At 56.3% G+C, this 18,772-nt stretch overlaps 5 protein-coding genes across 5 annotated transcripts; 3 read left to right on the plus strand and 2 right to left on the minus strand.

Moving 5' to 3' along the window:
* Positions 1–462: 462 nt before the first annotated feature.
* On the plus strand, positions 463–6,245 carry BGZ61DRAFT_529014 (Sec23-binding domain of Sec16-domain-containing protein; the record flags this gene model as incomplete). Its single annotated transcript, XM_046253342.1, has 2 exons — positions 463–5,599; positions 5,650–6,245. 2 exons carry the CDS (start codon positions 463–465, stop codon positions 6,243–6,245), a joined length of 5,733 nt encoding a protein of 1,910 aa, XP_046108554.1.
* Positions 6,246–6,487: 242 nt separating this feature from the next.
* On the minus strand, positions 6,488–8,091 carry BGZ61DRAFT_165811 (checkpoint protein Hus1/Mec3). Its single transcript, XM_046237521.1, has 4 exons — positions 7,949–8,091; positions 7,783–7,888; positions 6,805–7,654; positions 6,488–6,756 (listed from the first exon to the last, which is right to left on the minus strand). The coding sequence occupies exons 1-4, from the start codon at positions 7,989–7,991 to the stop codon at positions 6,730–6,732; spliced, it is 1,026 nt and encodes a 341-aa protein (XP_046108555.1). The 5' UTR covers positions 7,992–8,091; the 3' UTR covers positions 6,488–6,729.
* A 722-nt stretch (positions 8,092–8,813) lies between these two features.
* On the plus strand, positions 8,814–9,974 carry BGZ61DRAFT_529016 (uncharacterized protein; the record flags this gene model as incomplete). The annotated part of the gene is made up of 1 exon (XM_046253343.1): positions 8,814–9,974. The coding sequence occupies one exon, from the start codon at positions 8,814–8,816 to the stop codon at positions 9,972–9,974; it is 1,161 nt and encodes a 386-aa protein (XP_046108556.1).
* Positions 9,975–10,077: 103 nt separating this feature from the next.
* On the minus strand, positions 10,078–11,037 carry BGZ61DRAFT_165829 (uncharacterized protein). Its single transcript, XM_046237522.1, has 3 exons — positions 10,847–11,037; positions 10,424–10,770; positions 10,078–10,345 (listed from the first exon to the last, which is right to left on the minus strand). The coding sequence occupies exons 1-3, from the start codon at positions 10,871–10,873 to the stop codon at positions 10,270–10,272; spliced, it is 450 nt and encodes a 149-aa protein (XP_046108557.1). The 5' UTR covers positions 10,874–11,037; the 3' UTR covers positions 10,078–10,269.
* A 2,492-nt stretch (positions 11,038–13,529) lies between these two features.
* BGZ61DRAFT_344891 (cytokinesis protein) lies at positions 13,530–18,726 on the plus strand (the record flags this gene model as incomplete). Its single annotated transcript, XM_046239741.1, has 2 exons — positions 13,530–17,073; positions 17,123–18,726. The coding sequence occupies 2 exons, from the start codon at positions 13,530–13,532 to the stop codon at positions 18,724–18,726; spliced, it is 5,148 nt and encodes a 1,715-aa protein (XP_046108558.1).
* Between the last annotated feature and the right edge of the window lie 46 nt (positions 18,727–18,772).

Consider the following 18,772-nt stretch of genomic DNA (forward strand, 5'->3'; position numbering starts at 1 on the left):
ACTCGGGGTTTCGGAGAGTGGGTACGCCTGTGTCGAGTGGCGGATGTAGCGGGCCCGGCCGGTCGAGGAAGCAGGGAAGCGGAAGGAACGAAAACGGCACTTGGCTCGCTCGGGACGGCTAATTTTTGGTACATGCCAACTTGCACTTGCGATCTGTACAGTACCTTAACTTCCGGACTCCCTTTTCTCCTTCATTCCGCAAACGCCCTCGACACTCGACCCGGCTATGGCGAAGGCCGACTTTTCCTGAGACGACAACATTCGATTCTTTGTATAATAGGTGCGCCAGCTCCCCCGCCAGCATCTCGGCGCGCCCCTTGCCCCTGAGGCTGCCGATCCAGTGGCTCGTATCTGCAACCCCTTGACCCGCGTCCAGCTGCTGACGCCATCGCGAAGTATTCTGCTTCATTCACAGTCTTGTCTTCAACTACGCCTCCTCGCCTTGTTTGACTCGGCCTCGACATGGCTGCCGAGCAATCAAGCTCATCATGGCATCCGGCTGTGATGCCCAATAACCCGGATGGGGCTGCTGCTCCCACTGAGGCACCCGCCGACGCGACCAAGCCGACACCATCATCCCTCCCTATCCAGCCCGCGAAGCCTACAACGATAGAGTCTTCATCACCCGACGATTCGGAGACTTCCAGTGACGAAGAATCTTCCGATGCTTCGCTTTCACAGGATGGTGATGAAGGCGATGCCAGGGTAGCTTCCGAAGAGCCAGCAGCTGGGCAGCACCCAATCGAGGAGCTCCCCACCGAGCCCGCCGCAGAGAACCCCGAGGCTGAGACAACTTCTAAACCCAAGGCCTCGACCTCACAGCACGCTAGCTCCATGTCTTTCGCTCGGACCGTATCCCACGATATCACCTTTGGCGACGATGATGAGGGTGACTGGAATCTATCCCGCACGGACACTGATCCCTTCAAATTCATGCCTCCTTCAGATCGAACAAACTCTTTCCCGGTTGTGCCACCCATGTCCCCAGGCTCGGACTCGTACGGACAACCACTGCCTTCGAACCAGGCTGCAGATGTCCTGGAAGAGAACGAAAGAGACGTCGACGCCGAGGAGGAGGAGTACCAAAGGGGGAATGCCCCGGAAGATTCCGCCGTACTCGCCGCTCCTAAGAGGCAGCATGGACGGTCAATCTCCATTGGCAGGGACCTTCAAGAACCCGATGAACAGGACTCTGAGGCACGATATGAGGAGGGTATTCCATTGATCTCCCAAACTGGACAGGAGCAGCCATCCGAGAAGTCCAACGCAGCCGTTACTAGCTCCTTTGACGAGGAAGATGGAGCCGGCGATGACTTCTTCAGCCAAGTTCGGGATTCTAAGGCGGATGGCGCTTTGAATGGTCTGCCAGTGCAGCCTCTGGAGCGCAAGTCTACCATGCAGGTTTTGGATTCAGTTAACCCTGGCTCCCTCTCGCGCCAGTCTACTCTCGAAGAGGAGTCAGAGGAGTCAGAGGAGTCAGACGAGCCAGAGGAAGTCCTTGCAGAGGCAGATTCAAAGGCCCAAACTAAGGATGGCCAACCCCCCAAAGATCTGGCTGCAAAATGGGAGGCAGCCTTTGGTGACGACGATGACGATGACTTCCTTCTAGAAGACAGCACACCACCGGAAAACAAAGAGGTTGACCCAGCAGCTTTCTTGGGCAGCGATGACGAAGGTTTATTGGAGGATGACGAGCCGGCTCCAGCTCCTGCGCAAAACCCTTACCTCCCTCAAAAGCCAACGACTCAGCGAGCAGCCTCATATACCCCTGGAACGACGGCTCCCGTACAGACTGCTCCTGGTGGCATGTATAGTACACCCGCGCCGGCGATGACCCCATACGGATCAGCACCGCAGCACAACACACCAGCCCCTGCTGAGAGACCTGGGTTGCCGAGGGCCCAAAGCTTTGTGGACAAGGCCAAGGGAGGATATTCGTCTCCCTATGACCTGCCTACGGATCTTGTCACCCCTGTGATGAAGCCCCGAAAGAGAGCTAGCATGCATCAGCTTCCTCGAGCTTCTGCACCTCCTCCTCAGGGATCATCGCTGCCTAGAAGTAGCAGCATGTTCATGCCTGGCCCACCGTCTAATTCTCTTTCTCCCCCCACCTCGAGTCATGGGAGCCAAGGCCCGCCGATGCATCAAGCTTCCCCTATGCAACATAAACCTCCAACTCCTGGTGTTCAACACAAGGAGAGCTTCTTTGAGGAATTGCCTATGGTACCCAAGCCTCGCCCAAGCTCGAGAACTAGCCTGCGTGCTCCCTCTCCTGCCCAGCATCCTCCTCCAATGGCCTATGGCGCTCACCCAGCTCCCCCGCCTCCGACCATGAACCAGATGTTACCTCCACCTCTGCCCGCGCACCCGGTTGCTCCTAGCCAACCCCCTGTCACTCATCCGACTGGAGTTGCAAACCTGGTGTCCCCCGAACGGGTGAGCCCTTACGCTGCCCTTTCAACCCCGGCGAACCATCTACCTCCGCCATCCACCAACGGTTCTAGATATTCGCCGGCTCCTGGGGCTACCGGGAACCATTCGGCTCCCCCGGTGCCTATCAATAGCCGCTACTCTCCGGCCCCCCCTGCTACGAAAGGACACGCTTCCTACGGACCTGTTGCATCATCTGCAGTCCCACCACCAATCCTGCCTTTTCAACCTCGAACGTCGAGCCCCTTGACTCACTGTGAGACGAACCATGGCCCTAACGGGGAGTTGACACTGGCAGAACGCCGAATGAGCTCTTCCTATGAGCCACGGTTGAACCGCGTTTCCTCTCTACCCCCAACCCGCGAGGTTGATGAAGAAGAGGAGCAAACGACTCCTAATAGGTCTGCGAGCGCTACGCACCCCCCTTCTCATCTCGAATCCAGGTACAGCCCTGGAAACTCTCCAAGGGCAATTCGACGCACGCCGCCACCTCCCAGTTACGCCGGGCAGTTGACGCTCTCCCCCCCTAAGCAGTCAGGCCCGAGCTATGTGCCTTATGCTCCACATGCTCCTCCCACGGCACAGGCTGGATTTGTCCCACCTCCTCGGGCTCAGACCCAGTCTCCCAGCGCCGCATATGGCCACAAGCAAGGAACGAGATCTTCCGAACATGTTCGACGTCCCTCATCCGCCCACTCGGCCACCTCCCCAGTTATTACTCGGCCGGCACATACCTCGTACGCTCCCGTCAGCCGAGTTCGCGGCCAATCCATTACGATGAATATGGTTGCGCCAACTGATGGACGGGAGAAGGATCCTCTTCAGCGATGGAAGGGTGCCCCGATTTTCACTTGGGGTGTCGGTGGTACCATGGTCACGTCTTTCCCTAACAGCGTGCCTCGATATGGCATGAACCAAAGTGTGCCAACTATTATTCGCACACCTGGTGAGGTCAAGGTTCGTAATGTCAAGGATATTGAACCGCTTCAGGACCGCCTTGCCAAGTTCCCAGGCCCTCTCAAGGGCAAGTCCAAGAAGAAGGAGACCATCGCCTGGTTGACTGCTGGCATTGAGACGTTGGAGAAGGATGTCCCGGAGATTTCAATCCACTCCCAGCTCTCTTTGGAGTCCAAACGTGCTATTGAGCGCCTGCTTCTATGGAGAATCCTTCGTATCTTCATCGAGTTTGATGGCATACTTGAGGGCACTCCAGCAGTGGAGAAGGCAGTGCGAGACATTCTCTCACCTGGTACAATCACACCCACTGCAGATGACGATGCCCTATTCCCTGGTGTTGGAGGTTTGGGTGTTGGGCCTAGCGCCGTCACTGCAATGCAAGCTGATGGAGCTGATATGTCAACCATGGACCAAATTCGCCATCACTTATTGAGGGGTGATCGGGAGAAGGCTGTTTGGGCCTTTGTCGATAAACGGTTATGGGGCCATGCCATGTTGATCTCTCACACGGTGTCGGGCGATCTTTACAAGCAAGTTGCACAAGAGTTCGTCCGAAAGGAGGTCAACTACCCTGGCCACAACAACGAGTCGATGGCGGCACTGTACAAGGTTCTGTCCGGAAACTTCGACGACTGTGTCGATGAGCTTGTCCCTGTTCATGCTCGAGCTGGTCTCCAACTTATGTCAACTCAGGCTGGCCTGGGACCTGCAAAGGATACCCTCGACGGGTTGGACAAGTGGCGGGAGACGTTGTCTCTTATCCTCAGCAACCGCAGTGTCGATGACACTCGCGGGTTGAACGCCCTTGGAAATCTCCTTTCCAGCTACGGGAGAGCCGAAGCAGCCCATATCTGTTTCCTCTTCGGCAGGAATGCATCCGTCTTTGGTGGCCTTGACGACCCTAACGCCAACCTTGTGCTCCTGGGCTCGGACCATCATCAGCAGTCTGACCAGTTTGCCAAGGAAACCGAGGCTCTTCAGCTCAGCGAGGTATACGAGTATGGCATTTCACTCGCAGGAGGACTCGCAGCCGCGGCCGGAACTCCTCATCTTGCTGCCTACAAGCTCCAGCATGCTATGACTCTCGCCGAGTACGGCTACCGGGACAAGGCCTTGCAGTACTGCGATGCCATCGCAACTGCGATGACCTCCCAGACGAAGAGGTCACCTTATCACCACGCCATCTTGGAAGCTGCTTTGGAGGACTTCATGACCAGACTCAAGCAAGCTCCTAAGGATGAGACCAATTCCTGGATCTCGAAGCCCAGCATGAATAAGGTTTCAGACAGCATGTGGAACCGATTCAACAAGTTCGTCGCTGGAGACGAGAATGAGAAAAACGGAACTGGACCCGGTGGCGAGGGGGAGACTGGCCCATTTGGCCGCATTGCGACAACGCCGACTATGAGCCGGTCGCCCTCTGTTTCCAACTTTGAAGTATATGGTGGACAATCACCAGGCTACCCCATGGGGACTGCTCAACCTGCGGCAACTGCTGCAGGATCGCGGTATGCCCCAGGGGCGGTGACGGCTACCCCCTCGTCCAACCCTTACGAACCTACGTCCCAATACACTCCTGGCCCGAGGAGCTCCATGGACCGAGGCTCAAATGAGTACCCCCGGAACTCTTACGAGCCCTCATACCCAGGAGTTGCTCCAGCTTCGGCACCGTCTGGAGGTTATACCCCTCTGGTTCCCTCGGCGTCTGAGTCAACTCTCCCCCAGATGGACTCTGGTATGGCTGTAGCCCCGGGACTGGCACCAGCTGCTCAAATTATGCAGGGGGGTCAGCTTGGCGGATATCAACCTTTCGGCGTTCCCACATCCGCTAGCATGCCTGTATCTCCCACAGGTGGTGAGGACAAGGTCACCGATTCATCTCAGCAGGGATATCAGCCTCTGAGCTATGGATACGAGCCACCTTCGCTCAATTCCAATTCCCTTGCGCCCGAGAGCCAAGCCAACACTGCTGAAAGTGGCAGTGATGGATATGAGCCACCATCATTCCAGCCATATGGCTACGAACCACCTTCTTATCAGCCTGACCTGGGGTCAACTGCCGAGGATGTAGATGATACGCCAAAGCCCAAGAAGAAGAGCTTCATGGATGACGACGACGATGACATGCCTTCTTTGAGGCCCAAGGAGCAATCGAAGAGTGATAGAGATCGGGAGAACGATGAGATGTTCCGTAAGGCGGCTGAAGAGGATGGTAAGTTTATAATCCACAGTTGAAGAGACAGGCGACTAACTGGGAACTAGCGAAGCGTGCTGCTCAACAGTCACCTAAGAAAGGTTGGGGTTTCTCGGGGTGGTTTGGCAAGAAGGCAGATACGCCTCCTCCTGCCGGCGACCAATCGCCCGGCAAGCCTATCCGAGCGAAGCTGGGAGAGGCCAGCAGCTTTGTGTACGATCCTGACTTGAAGCGATGGGTCAACAAGAAGCCTGGCGCCGAGATCGTGCCAGCTAAGACGGCCACCCCCCCTCCCCCTAGGGCCATTCCTCGTTCCGTCTCTGGAACTCCCCCACCACAATCAACTGGTACGCCTCCGCCGCCGATGGCTAGTAGTGCGCCGTCGGGTGGCATGCCACTTCACATGCGCTCGGCAACCCCGGAGTTGACGAGGGCTCCTTCGATGGATAATTTGGGTCTGTCAGCCCCTCCTCCGCTCATGGCCCGTTCCGTGTCCAACCCTAGCTTGGGAGGACCTGCCGTTGGCCCTCCGTCCAGACCTACTACAAGCATGAGCAATGCCAGCAGTATTGACGACCTTATCGGCGCTGCCGCACCCCGCCGGCCGGGCGAGAAGAAGAAGCCTCGCAAGAGCGGTCGCTATATCGACGTTATGGCTAAATAAGAATAACTGAGCATATGGGCGCAAATGGTGTTTTTGTGCGACCTTGGCATCGGCCTGTTCGTCTGGCGTTTTCGTGGGGTACTACGTCTTGAACCACCCTGTCATGTATAATAGAACTATGATTTTCGTGTAATTTGCGTACAGCACTACAGGGAGGACCCTGATCACGGGCGGCTGTAATTCGTTGGGCTGTATGTTTTGGAGAGGAGGATACTTGTTTTAATCAGTTGTTTTTTTTGGATCACCGCAAATTAGACCAGGTGGTGTATCGTCGAGACCCCGCTGGGTTTACGAGTACACGGAATACGAAGTTGTAATGCAGTCAGACATTTATCTTGCGTGGTATGACCATCCTTCGCATCTATGGAACATTGTCTCTGGGATTAAACAATAACGCATATCCTGCCAACTCCCATGATAAACCATCAGACTTCCGTCTATTTTGATCTGAACCTGAACGCCATAAACCAGACCCCGCCCCCGATCAAACACTGTAAGATTGAACGTAATACTAGTCATTGTTAGTGAGATGATAGTAGCGAGCGGGAAGGGCACGCACCGTGACGACGGAGTCCTGGGCTGAAGCATCATCGTACTGGGGCACGTAGACGTAGAGGATTAAGGCATGGTCGTCGGCGAAGCATGCAATCACCCTGCCCTCAAGTCGGCCAACACTTAGGACTCTACTCCAGTCTTTTCCATCAACCCGAACGGTGGCCCACCTGTCCGGGCCATCCTCGCGGAACTTGGTGCTCGGGTGGTCCTCGACGGGGCAGTCGAGCTGGGCGGGATCCAGCTCCGGATTCTCGAGGTTGGACCACACACTGCATATATCGGTTGTCTCGGTGGCGATGCGCAGGCGGAGGCCGCCGTGCATGTTGGCGCTCAGGTCGAGCTTAGGAGCCTTGGTGGCAGCTGTGCCAGTGGAAGAGTTGGATGCAAGTGCCAGCTTGGTGAATCGGTCCGAGATAGCTTTGAGCTGGAGCAAAGGTGGTAGCTGAATGTGGACGTCCGGTTCACGAACCTTGGGCTGCATAATAGTCTCGACAGTTTCTGGGTGGAGGACACGAACCGGGATGTCCTGGGTGATGATCTTTTCATGCTCGCGCCGAAGGGAAGTCTCGAGATGCTCAGGAAGAAACATGTCATCGTCATCAAAGGGATCATCACCAGTAGTAGCAGAGGGCTTTGCAGGGCCAGGGGCGTTGGCGGTGGTGTTCGTGGTGATGGTCATAGAGAGCACGGGCATGCCATCTTTTTTGGTGAGGCGGAGGGACGCCGAGATGCTGTTGAGGGCAGATTTGAGGGCGCGCTGGAGTGGTTGAAGCGGCAGTTCGAGGTTGATGGTATTGGAAGTTTCTGCCGATTGAATGTGGTAGTTGTCAAAGATGAAGTCCATGGAGAGAGAGCTGATCAGTCAGTGAGTTGTTCGGCCAGGCAGTTGGGTGGATTCATGATAGTGCCGAGAGCGCAGAATCGCCGGAGGCACTGAATTCACTGGCAGCAGGGGCGAATGCAACGAGATAGAGAGACATACGCCCAGACCTGAGACCCCATGTCTGGGATGACCGTGAAGCGAGCGGTGTCATCGCTCAGGCGCAACCAAGCGATCTTTTCAAGGGAGGAGAGTGCCGCGGTGAGTTCTGGCCTATGTTTAGCACTGTGCATTCGGCATTCAAAGACGAGTCAAAGGCAGGTCATACTCGCAAAGGTGCGGATGTTTTTGAGTTCGGTTCGGAACCGCATTTTGGCGAGGAGGCAGTCGCGTCGGGATGCGATGCGTTGAGTGAAGAAGTAAGAGCGGTCGTGGCGACGTTGTGATGTAGCTGGGATGGTGTTGATCAGCGAGAGAGGTTTTGGTGGGGCAGGCAGCCGTTGATGTTGGTGTTAGTGGGAGGCAGGTGCGGGTTGCACTGCTCTGGGATATGGAGGGAACTAGTTGACCACCTACAAAGGCAACCGCCAGCAATGCGAGGACAGCGGTAAATACGAATATTTGGCCTGGAATCAAGGCACATCATGGTATTGGAAGCACATCTTACTGTTCGAAGCCCTCCTTCTGACGCAGAGACTCTACCTCTCGACTTTCCGTGGGAAGAACGCCGCGACCTACAACTTACAAGACGGGGAAGAGCAGCTTGCGCCACGATGCAGGATCCTCTTTCTGATAAAAACCAGACCCTTCCGAATCCATCCTGCCATCAATTACAAGGAAAGAGATGCCCGGACAGAGATGCTTGGGGTCAACAAAACCCCCATCTCCCTCCTTGACCCCAAAATCACTCTCCCACTCTCTCACCATCAACACCACAGAGCACACATTACACAACACACAACCCATTACTATACCATCCATTGCTACACCATCCATTACTCAAAGCCATCATCTTCATTTACCAACACAGACTTCCTGTCGACAATCATCATTCCATTGCCTCCCGCGTCGGTTCCCATTGCTCATCATCGTGAGCTGTGCCCCCCAAAGCCTCACTTGTCTCGTCACACCCTCTTCGTCTTTGCACCAACCTGCACCAACCTTCACCAACCAGACACACTCTAGATTTCACCATGTCTCAACCCAAGGAGAATTCTTCCAAGTCGGGGACCTCGTCCCGGATTCTTGAGCGCATATTCTTCGGTATGCCAAATCGAAAGGTCCGTCGCTTTGAGAAGGCCGAGAACCACTCCAGAGTCCACCACCCCCCTCCCATTCAAAGGCCTCCCCAGGTTATGGTCCCTAGAATTGATGACATCGTCGAACCGCCCAACGACGTACCACCCAACGACGCACCGCCCAACGACACACTGCCCAACGACGCACCAGCTATTCATGAATTTGACCACAAAGGAAAGAGCCCGGCCCCTGTCTCGCAATCAGACACCAACTCCAGCGGCATAGGAACCAGCTCTGGTGACCATCCACCGTTTCCGCCCGAGGAGCCACCTTTGAGTTACGACCTTGCTGTGAGAGCGGCCCCAGTTCAACTGCTACCTGATGTCGAGAACCTGCGTGACGACCAGGGAGGCACTGCATGCTCGATATGCGGCGTTATTTTTGGCTCACGAAGAGGCTTCCATTTCTTTCCAGAGCAAAAGGCACATCTCCCCTGTGGTCACATCTTCGGCCACCAGTGTCTTTTTTGGTGGTTGACCTGGAATCGAGGTCGAATGGGTAAATGTCCGCGAGGCGGATGCATTACACTTCGGCACGAGTGCGGACATGTTGCTGTTCCCACTACACGGCCCCACGAACGCTTGTTCACAGATGCTACAAGAAAAACAATTCCATGGCCATGCGAGTTTTGTGAGTCACCCAGGGGTGCGAAACTCTTCCAGTCGATTGAGCGCTCCACGGAGGGGACAAGACGCGCGCGGCAAGGGAGGAAAGATTTCTTGGGTACACCTCGCACAATGGTGTGGAATCTGAGAGAAAAGTTCCACTGGCACCGACTTTTCTCGAAAGAAAGCAAGCTGGAACGAGAGGCCTCGGCGTGGTTCAGGCGGAAATGGGCCAAGTTTGAGGATTTGTGTTGGAGGCATGAGGCCAGGGTGAAGGAGGGGATGTTCATGGGAGAAGAGTTCGAGGATGAGCCTGAGAACCAGAACGAGGACACGAATGCCCCAAGTGATCGCCAAAGGGAGAAATCGCGGTACACTGGGAACACCGGAGATGATGGAGATGGCGGTGACAATGTACGTGCCGGTGGCAGTGGAGACGGAGCGAAGTAGACTGCTGGAGACATGGAGATGGACTTGCGCAACAGTGGATGGGTTGGAAGCACGGGGTTCGCAGCGACATGATTTTAGCGGTATGGGTAAAAGAGGCTGAATAGTAGTCAACGTAGAGTACGCATACACGAATGGAACTGTCGAGCGTTGGTATGATCTTGGTACGTTATCATTGTCGCGATCATCTCGTGTGGTTTTCATGACAGTCTTGCGGCAGTTTGGGGGATTGGGAGAACGCAAATGCGTTCAATGTTGCATTGTAGGCTGGAGGAAAGGCTGAGGTTGAACATGCATGCTATATCCTGACATTCGTACTTTGTACCAGCCGGTCTGGCTCGTCGTCGCTGTCATCCCTGAACCCTTCTTCAAGACTTGAAGTTCGTGTCAGTAATGTGGCACTCTAATCCAGGGTATGGATTCCCGTGTTGGAATATCCGTGAAGGACCTACTCTCTACTCAGCCGCCTGGTATTATCTGGCTGTCGAGCCTGCGCATCGTTCTCCATGGCACGCCAGGTCTCGTCATCGACATCACCAAGTTCCTCGCCGTCGTCCTCGTCATCGGAGATATCCCCACCAACAAAGACAAGGTTGCCTTCAGGTCTCCATCTCGCGGGAAAGGGAATCGAGGCCAGGCGGTCGGTGATGCGCTGGCGGAGGGAAGACGTCTGGGAGGAGAGGGAGTCGAGGGGCAGGTACTGGCTGTAGCGGTTCCGGTACCGTCGCCAGGCGGGGATGACGAGGTATGTGAGGAGGACGAAGAGGATGAGGGAGATTACGGCGGGGACTATGAGAGTCTGCGTTGCGCTGTTAGTTAGCAACTGGGAGGCCTAGGAAGAGGTGTTGGAGGTCCGGATGCGCGGGATCGCTTGCCTTGATGACGGAGATGGTGGCGCCCATTATGCCGCTGTCCCGCCAAAGTACAAGATCAAATCTAGGTCGTGTGCTCGTGCGAATCTAGGAATGGCGGCTCTGCATGAAATCTCAGCAGGTTGAGGGCAGGCTCGTCGTGTGCTTGGCAACTCCCCTTTGCGAGCCACGAGGTGATCGTGACATTTGTTGCAGCCTACTCCGTATGTACCGACCGATAAGATACGGCTTTGGACCGAAGAATGGATTACGTAGGCAACCTCTTACGACGCGCGACGCCATTCCGCCAGAGCGCGCCATGCCCATTTAGCAGTGGAGTCCGACACTTGGCGGCGGACGGGACTGTGGAGTGCTTTAGCGATATGGATGAACACATGCAGCGGAACGGAGAGACCGGCCATTAGGGCGCGATGGGCCCTAAAACAACAGCCGCTGCATGCCGCCATACCCAAACACTCAATGTTTTAGGGGAACCAGCCACTGTTAAGTGCTTGTTCTTTGGGGCACTTCCGGGCAGATGCCATTGTCCCAGGGATGGACGTGGAGGCCGCCTGCTGTATTGCAACTGGAAGTAGATGCCCCTAGGCCGGGTTGGTATAAGTGGGTAGCCTAGAAGGTCTGGGGAAGATGATAGAATCCATGGAAAGCACCGAGATGAGACCAATCCGACCTCGCTGGGATGGGAGAGTGATGGACAAGGGGGGACAGAGTCCCTGCCTGTCTAGTACGGGAGAGTGCAGGGAGTTGACTGAGAAAGGGACGGAGCCGTCGGGAAGCCGGGAATTCAAGACAACGAGGCTTGCGCAGGGCCAGCTGGAAGGAGGTTGGAGGGAGAGATATTGCCCATCTGTCATTCCCTTTTGTGGCCGCTGTGGTTCAATGGGAAGAACAGATAACTACTACGTAGTACACCAACACATTTGTACTAGATTATGGGCTGAAGAGTCTTTGGAACTGGGAATTGCCAGAATTGATGGCGTGGAGACGATGCTTCTATAACTGTTGCGGCGCAGGCGCGCTCGAAACTGCCTATGATTGTGAATCTGGAGTTTGTCTTGAAGTATGCAGCAGGCGAGGCGGCAGTCACTGATAATTACATGCAGTTCAACGTCGAGACTCTCAGCATATTCAAGCTCTCCCAGATTGGGGAGCCACAGGGGAAGAAGGGGGGGCCTTTGGCACTATCGACCACCACTTGTTGGTATGAGACCCAATCCAATGTTACGAAATCCACTCGCGTCTCCATCTGCATCACACTCCACCCAATACGGCCCAGTCCACGGATGCCAGCTAGCCAATGCGATGCTGGCGTCTCCTAAAGAGGGCAGGTCGATCGCCTTTGACGTGGTTCAGTCCTGTCCTGTAGGTGCACTGCACCTTGTGTGAATGGGGGTTCGGGAGGATCGAGCAAGGGATGGAGGGAGGGGGAGAGACTCTAGGGATGCTATCAATAGTAACGGTCGCCATCTCGTCCCTTGCTCGACGCGCACAAACATCCATGGTTCCTAGAAGTTGGAGTAGAAAGTAGTGGATTACTTTCTTTCTTTATTAGCCGTTCTTCAGGGGGCCTCTCCAGGTTGCGTTCCCGGCCTTTCCATTCGGGGGGCTTCCATGCGAACTGCCGACGTGCTGGTAAGCCAGAGAGTGTCAGGCTTACTGCACCACACAGCGAAGAAGTGAGAATGTGTCATCTGTTGGATTACAGAGGCGAAGTATCTTCTGCGAGCACTCTAATGTGAATAGGAGACGGCCCGTTTCTCCCGCTGGTGGTCGGCCGTCGTCACTCGCTCGTGTGAGGTGCCCACTCTACACTCACTCACTCAAAGAGCTTGGGCACTCTACAGTGGAAAGGAGGACCCCTCTAGCGCCCACAGCGCCAAAGACAGAGCCCCCCACCGCCCCGGGCGCCCCTAGCGCTCAGTGCCTCTCCAGTGGCCACAGCGAGGCCCCCCAAAGAAGAGCGGCGGCGGCTAGCTGATAATTACCCATAATCCCCGTAACCCGTGCGCCAATCCGCATCCTTGCTTCCACTGGCTTTACCTTGGGCGACCCTTGTTCGACTTGGACCTGTGCATCGCCCATCCCCCGACCTTTGACTTGGGACCAGAACCGAACCCCGACCAGATCAGTCCCCCAGGCGGCCACAACTCCTGCTACTGCTGCTACGTCGCAGTGCTCAACTCGAACGCCGACGCTGCAAAGGACAGCAGTCACCGCCTAGATCCAGGGCCGTCTGCCGCCTCTCCCTCCCGCCCTCCCGCCCTAAACTCTCCCACACCTCCCACAACTCTCCGCCGCTCTCCGCAACCCCCCTTCCGCTTCCGCCTCTGCGCGCACCTGTGGGAGTGAGAGCCTGGCAGCCTGTGCCCTTGCGAAACCAACTTCGCTCCGTCATCGCACACTCCCGCGCCCGATCCACGTTTCAAGTCTCACCCGCCGGCCGAATCGACTCGGGCCCCTCTCCGGACCATCACCCAAGCCTGTTCCTGCTGCGTTTCGGCGGAGAAGCGTCTGCGTTCCCCCATCATGCGAGCGGCCCCGGGCCAGCAATCCGCATTCACGTGTTTCACCTAGCCGTTCGAACCCGCCTCGACCTCAACTCCTCTCACCCCCCCGGCGCGACCCCAGATACGATTCTACCCAAGACCACTACTGCGGCCACCTCCGCACCGACGTTGCCCTCGCCATGGCAGACAAGACGAGGCAGTCCTCGGGCGGCCGCTCCATCTTCTCCCGCAGCAAACATAAGGAGAAGGACAAGCGCTATACAGAAGACTCCCGATACCCACCAGACGACGCCGCCAGCTACCGCTCCTCGCGCCACCACCGAGAATCCTCCAACGTCTCTATTGAGCGCTCAGGGTCTCCTGATGGAGGCATCAACACCATGGCCGGGGTCATTACCTCAATCCCCTACGATACCCTCGCCGGCGGCTCCCGATCCCCGATCCCCGTCGAATATCTACCCAAGGGCGAGCAGGTGCCAGTGCGCCGTGAACCCCTCCCTCACCACCTCAATAAAGGGATGGACTTTCACCAATATCCCAGCTTCGATGCGCCCACTACACCCACCGGCGCCCATTCCCCCGGTAGGTCACCGGCTCCCAATAACCTCACCATGGCTTCAACAGGTCGCCAGGCCCAGTACCAGCAGTGGGGACCAGGCACACCCCGAGGCAGCTCAACCCCCACAAACGGCGGCCGATACGACTCTTACATATCCTCCAACGGACGGGGCTCTGCCGATAATCTGAGCGTCTACTCAGGGAACCCAGGCCCAAACGATCCCAGGCTCTCGCGCGCATCAAATCTGGCACCGCCCGGTGCTTCCGCCCAAAGCACATACGCCAACCAGCAATCCCACCGCCTAACCAAGTTTCCCGGACCTGGACAGGGCGGCCACGATGGTTTTCACTTCCCGAAACCCGACGACGATAATGTGGTGGAACAGATGTTCCTCCAGCTCATGCAGAAGCGAGGGTGGCATAACCTCCCCGAGCAGGCTAGGAGGCAAATGATGGCATACCCTTCGCAGAAGAAGTGGACGCTGCTATACCAGGACCGACTCACCGAATGGCAGGGCGAGCAGAAGCGCAGACAGAGTGTCCGCCCGAACCAATATGCAGCCCCCGATATCACCACTTACTCCGACGAGGAAGGTACCCCTGAATGGTACGTGAGACGAGTCATGGAGGATAGACTTGACACCAAGGGAATGGGGAGTTTGGAAGTCAACTTGAGAACCCAGCAGATTGGCTGGGTCAAGAGATTTGTTGAATGTCAGGGCCAGGTCGCCCTGATGACCTTGCTGCTTAAGATCAACCGCAAGACAGCGCAGGGCCCTGCGCAACCAGACACCAACAGGTCCGATAAGAACCTCGACCGCGAGTATGATATTATCAAGTGTGTCAAGGCCCTTATGAACAACAAGTTTGGTGCCGATGATGCCCTCGTTCACCAGAAGGTCATGGTCGCCCTCGCGACCTCACTCATCTCGCCGCGCCTGACCACCAGGAAACTGGTCAGCGAAATCCTCACCTTCTTGTGTACTTGGGGTGAAAATGGCGAAGGCCATCTTAAAGTTATCCAGGCGATGGACGAGGTCAAGTCGCAGGCAGGCGAGAATGGCCGATTCGACGCCTGGATGCGCTTGGTGGAGGTCACGGTTGATGGCCGCGGAAAGATGGGTAGTCTGGTGGGTGCGAGTGAAGAGTTGAGGACTGGCGGCATTGGCATGGAGAACCTACTCATGGAATACGCGGTTGCTACGCTTTTCCTCATCAACATGATGGTCGACTCGCCCGAGAAGGACCTTCAGTTGCGAATTCACATTCGCGCCCAGTTCACAGCATGTGGCATCAGGCGCGTCCTGCACAAGATGGAGGGGTTCCAATATGACCTCCTGGACAAACAAATCGAGCGGTTCCGCACCAACGAAGCCATTGACTACGAGGATATGCTCGAGAGGGAGAATAGCAGCATCAAGGACAACGTTGAAGGCGATGTAAAGGATCTTACCGACCCCGTGCAGATTGCCGATGCCATTCAGCAACGCCTCGTGGGAACAAAGACGCAAGATTACTTCGTCTCAGCCCTCCAGCACCTCATGCTCATCCGAGCCAACGATGGCGAGGAGCGCCTGCGCATGTTTCAGCTAGTCGATTCAATGTTAAGTTACGTGGCCATGGATCGACGACTACCCAACATGGACCTCAAGCAAAGCCTCAACTTTACTGTCCAGAGTCTGCTCGACAAGCTACACACAGATTCGGAGGCCCGGCAAGCTCAGGATGAGTCTCTCGAGTCGCGGCAGATAGCCGAGGCCGCGATGGCAGAGCGTGATGAGATGCAGGCAAGGCTTGAACTTGGCGCTGATGGACTGGTCGCCAAGATGCAACGGCAGATGGACGAGCAAACCCGGTTTATCGAGGCCCAAAGGCGGCAAGCAGATGGGCTAAAGGCCGAATTGGAAAATATACAAACCGTGCGAGCCAAGGAGGCTCAACGTAACGAGCTGGAGACGCGAGAGCTGTACCTCATGCTCCGAGACGCTCAGGATATCGCCGCTTCGAAGGCAGTCAAGAGCAATGCCAAGGCCGCACCCAATGAACCCCCGGCCCAAATGCAGGGCATCTTGGATCGCGATCGTCTCATGGAGCGCCTCCAGATGCAGATTGAGCGACAGAAGACCCAGTTCAAGCTGGAAGGCCGCGTGTGGGGAGAAGCCGTCGGCCCCTCAGATCGCCTTCGGGCCCTTCGAGAGGAAATGGAGGGAGATGTCCCGACCACACCCCCCGGCGGTGGAACACCACCTCACGACTTCACAAACAGTATGCTCGGCAGCATCAACCGACAGACCAAGATCCCCCGAAAGCCTATCAGGCGACGCGGAGAGGACGGCGAGGTGATTGAGGAAGGAGACGAAACCGAGGGCGAGGATGGCGTCGTCTACGAGAAGCCCAGAATCATCGAGATGAAGCGGCCGGTCATGGATCCCAGGCAGCAGGCTGGCTTGCTTGGAGAGATTGGATCCAAGGTCAAGAGATACGACGCCAGCGATTCGGAGGATGGCGATACCACTACCGGCCTATCTCACCCCAGCATGGAGTCGCCCATCACAACCCCTGGCGATGGCGAAGCGCCCAAGATCCAAGTTACCCGGGCAGGTGGACCACCACCGCCGCCTCCTCCGCCACCACCTCCCCTGCCCGGACATCTACCCGGGGCCCCCCCACCTCCGCCGCCGCCGCCGCCTCCGCCTCTACCGGGTCACCTTCCCGGAGGTCCGCCGCCGCCACCTCCGCCGCCCCCTCTACCTGGCATGTTGCCCGGTGGACCCCCGCCTCCTCCTCCGCCTCCGCCTCTCCCTGGTGCTGCGGGAATGCCACCACCGCCACCTCCCCCGATGCCTGGCGCAAAGTCTGGTCATTTCTTGCCTCAGCAAGCAGGCTTTGTGGCTCCCGGCATTGGCTTGCCTGTTGTGCGACCCAAGAAGAAGCTCAAGGCTCTGCATTGGGAGAAGGTCGATACCCCTGAGACCAGTCACTGGGCGGCTCACACACCCTCTGCCGAAGAGCGCGAGGAGAAATACCAAGAGCTCAGTAAAAAGGGTATCTTGGACGAAGTCGAGAAGCTGTTCTTGGCCAAGGAGATCAAGAAGATTGGCATGGGAAGCTCTAAGAAGGATGACAAGAAGCAACTCATTTCTTCCGATCTGCGGAAGGCTTATGGTAAGTCTTGGTCAGATTTGACTCATGTATGGCTGCTGACAACAATTAGAAATTGCTTTTGCCAAGTTCTCCCAGCATTCTGTTGAAAAGGTCGTGCAAATGATTATTCACTGTGACACAGAAGTCTTGGACAACCCTGTGGTCATGGACTTCCTGCAAAAGGATGACCTGTGTAACATCCCGGACAACACCGTCAAGCAGATGGCACCTTACAGCAAGGACTGGACTGGACCCGAGGCCACCAAGCAGAACCGAGAGATGGACCCCACTGAACTTACTCGCCAAGATCAGATTTACCTGTACACTGCGTTTGAGCTGCATCATTATTGGAAGAGCCGAATCAGGGCGCTGGCACTCACACGAAGCTTCGAGCTTGACTACGAGGAGATCAACGAGAAGATTCGCCAGGTTGTTGCTGTATCTGAGTCTCTACGGGACTCCGTGTCTCTCATGAATGTCCTCGGTCTCATTTTGGATATTGGTAACTACATGAACGACGCAAACAAGCAAGCGCGCGGCTTCAAGCTCAGCTCTCTAGCAAGACTAGGCATGGTCAAGGACGACAAGAACGAGTCGACGCTGGCAGATCTCGTGGAACGAATTGTTCGAAACCAATATCCTGAGTGGGAAGGCTTTGCCGATGATATCGGCGGTGTCATGATTGTGCAAAAGATCAACATTGAGCAGCTTCAAACCGACGGCAAGAAGTACATCGACAACATCAAGAACGTCCAGATGTCACTGGACTCGGGCAACCTGAGCGATACCAAAAAGTTCCACCCTGAAGATCGAGTCAGTCAGATTGTACAGCGATGTATGAAGGAGGCCAGGAGGAAGGCGGAGCAGATGGAACTTTACCTGGATGAGATGATGAAGACTTACAAGGATATTATGGTCTTCTATGGCGAAGACCCCGGTGATGAGAATGCCCGACGAGACTTCTTTGCCAAGCTGGCCCTGTTTGTGGGCGAGTGGAAGAAGTCGCGGGACAAGAACGTCACGGTGGAGGCGACGAGGAAGCGCAACGAGGCGTCGATGAAACGAAAGCACGCCCAGTTGAAGATCAACAACGCGACCGGAGACGCTGGCCCTACATCTCCTTCCAACACTGGCGCAATGGACTCCCTGCTGGAGAAGTTGCGCGCTGCCGCGCCGCAGGTTCGGGACCAGAGAGACCGACGCCGCCGTGCGCGCCTCAAGGACCGACACCAGGTCCGTGTTGCATCAGGGCAGAAGATTCCGGATATCGACGAGATTCCCGAAGCCGAAGCCACCATAAAGGCGGCTGCGGAGCCGACCATCGACGAAGATGGAAACCCGCTGAGCCCAAGCTTGTCGTCGCCTAGAGAAGGCGGAGACGACGTTGCCGACCGGGCAGCAGCACTACTTCAGGGCATGCGTGGAGGTGATGGCGCAGATGATAATGACCCGGAGAGGCGGGAGAGTATGCGAAAAGCGAGGAGACAGACAGCAGAGGAGGAGCGGAGACTACGTAGGAGAAGACGAGAGAAGGCCAGCGCCGCTCAACCCGAGGATGGCAAGGAAGAGACGAAAGAGGAGGCTACAACAGAGAACGGCCACGCAGGAGAGGACTTACTATCACCGACAACGTCCACGAATGGTGAGCCCGCAGAGGAGGAGGAAAAGGCATGAAGGAAAGGATTTGCTTGGGAAATGCATTGCATGGTGTCGGACGCCC

Source organism: Ilyonectria robusta (assembly GCF_021365365.1).
Source record: "Ilyonectria robusta strain PMI_751 chromosome Unknown BGZ61scaffold_4, whole genome shotgun sequence".
Classification (NCBI taxonomy): domain Eukaryota; kingdom Fungi; phylum Ascomycota; class Sordariomycetes; order Hypocreales; family Nectriaceae; genus Ilyonectria; species Ilyonectria robusta.

What these genes read in the sequence shown, in the direction of transcription:
- BGZ61DRAFT_165811 (XM_046237521.1), bottom strand. Translation starts at nt 7,991, where the DNA reads ATGCGGTTCCGAACCGAACTCAAAAACATCCGCACCTTTGCGA. An exon ending in ATGGGGTCTCAGGTCTGGGC is followed by an intron (nt 7,655 to 7,782) that starts GTATGTCTCTCT and finishes CTGACTGATCAG; the next exon opens with CTCTCTCTCCATGGACTTCA. An exon ending in CCCAGGACTCCGTCGTCACG is followed by an intron (nt 6,757 to 6,804) that starts GTGCGTGCCCTT and finishes AACAATGACTAG; the next exon opens with TATTACGTTCAATCTTACAG.
- BGZ61DRAFT_165829 (XM_046237522.1), bottom strand. Translation starts at nt 10,873, where the DNA reads ATGGGCGCCACCATCTCCGTCATCAAG. An exon ending in CCACCATCTCCGTCATCAAG is followed by an intron (nt 10,771 to 10,846) that starts GCAAGCGATCCC and finishes AGCGCAACGCAG; the next exon opens with ACTCTCATAGTCCCCGCCGT. An exon ending in ACCAGGCGGCTGAGTAGAGA is followed by an intron (nt 10,346 to 10,423) that starts GTAGGTCCTTCA and finishes ACGAACTTCAAG; the next exon opens with TCTTGAAGAAGGGTTCAGGG.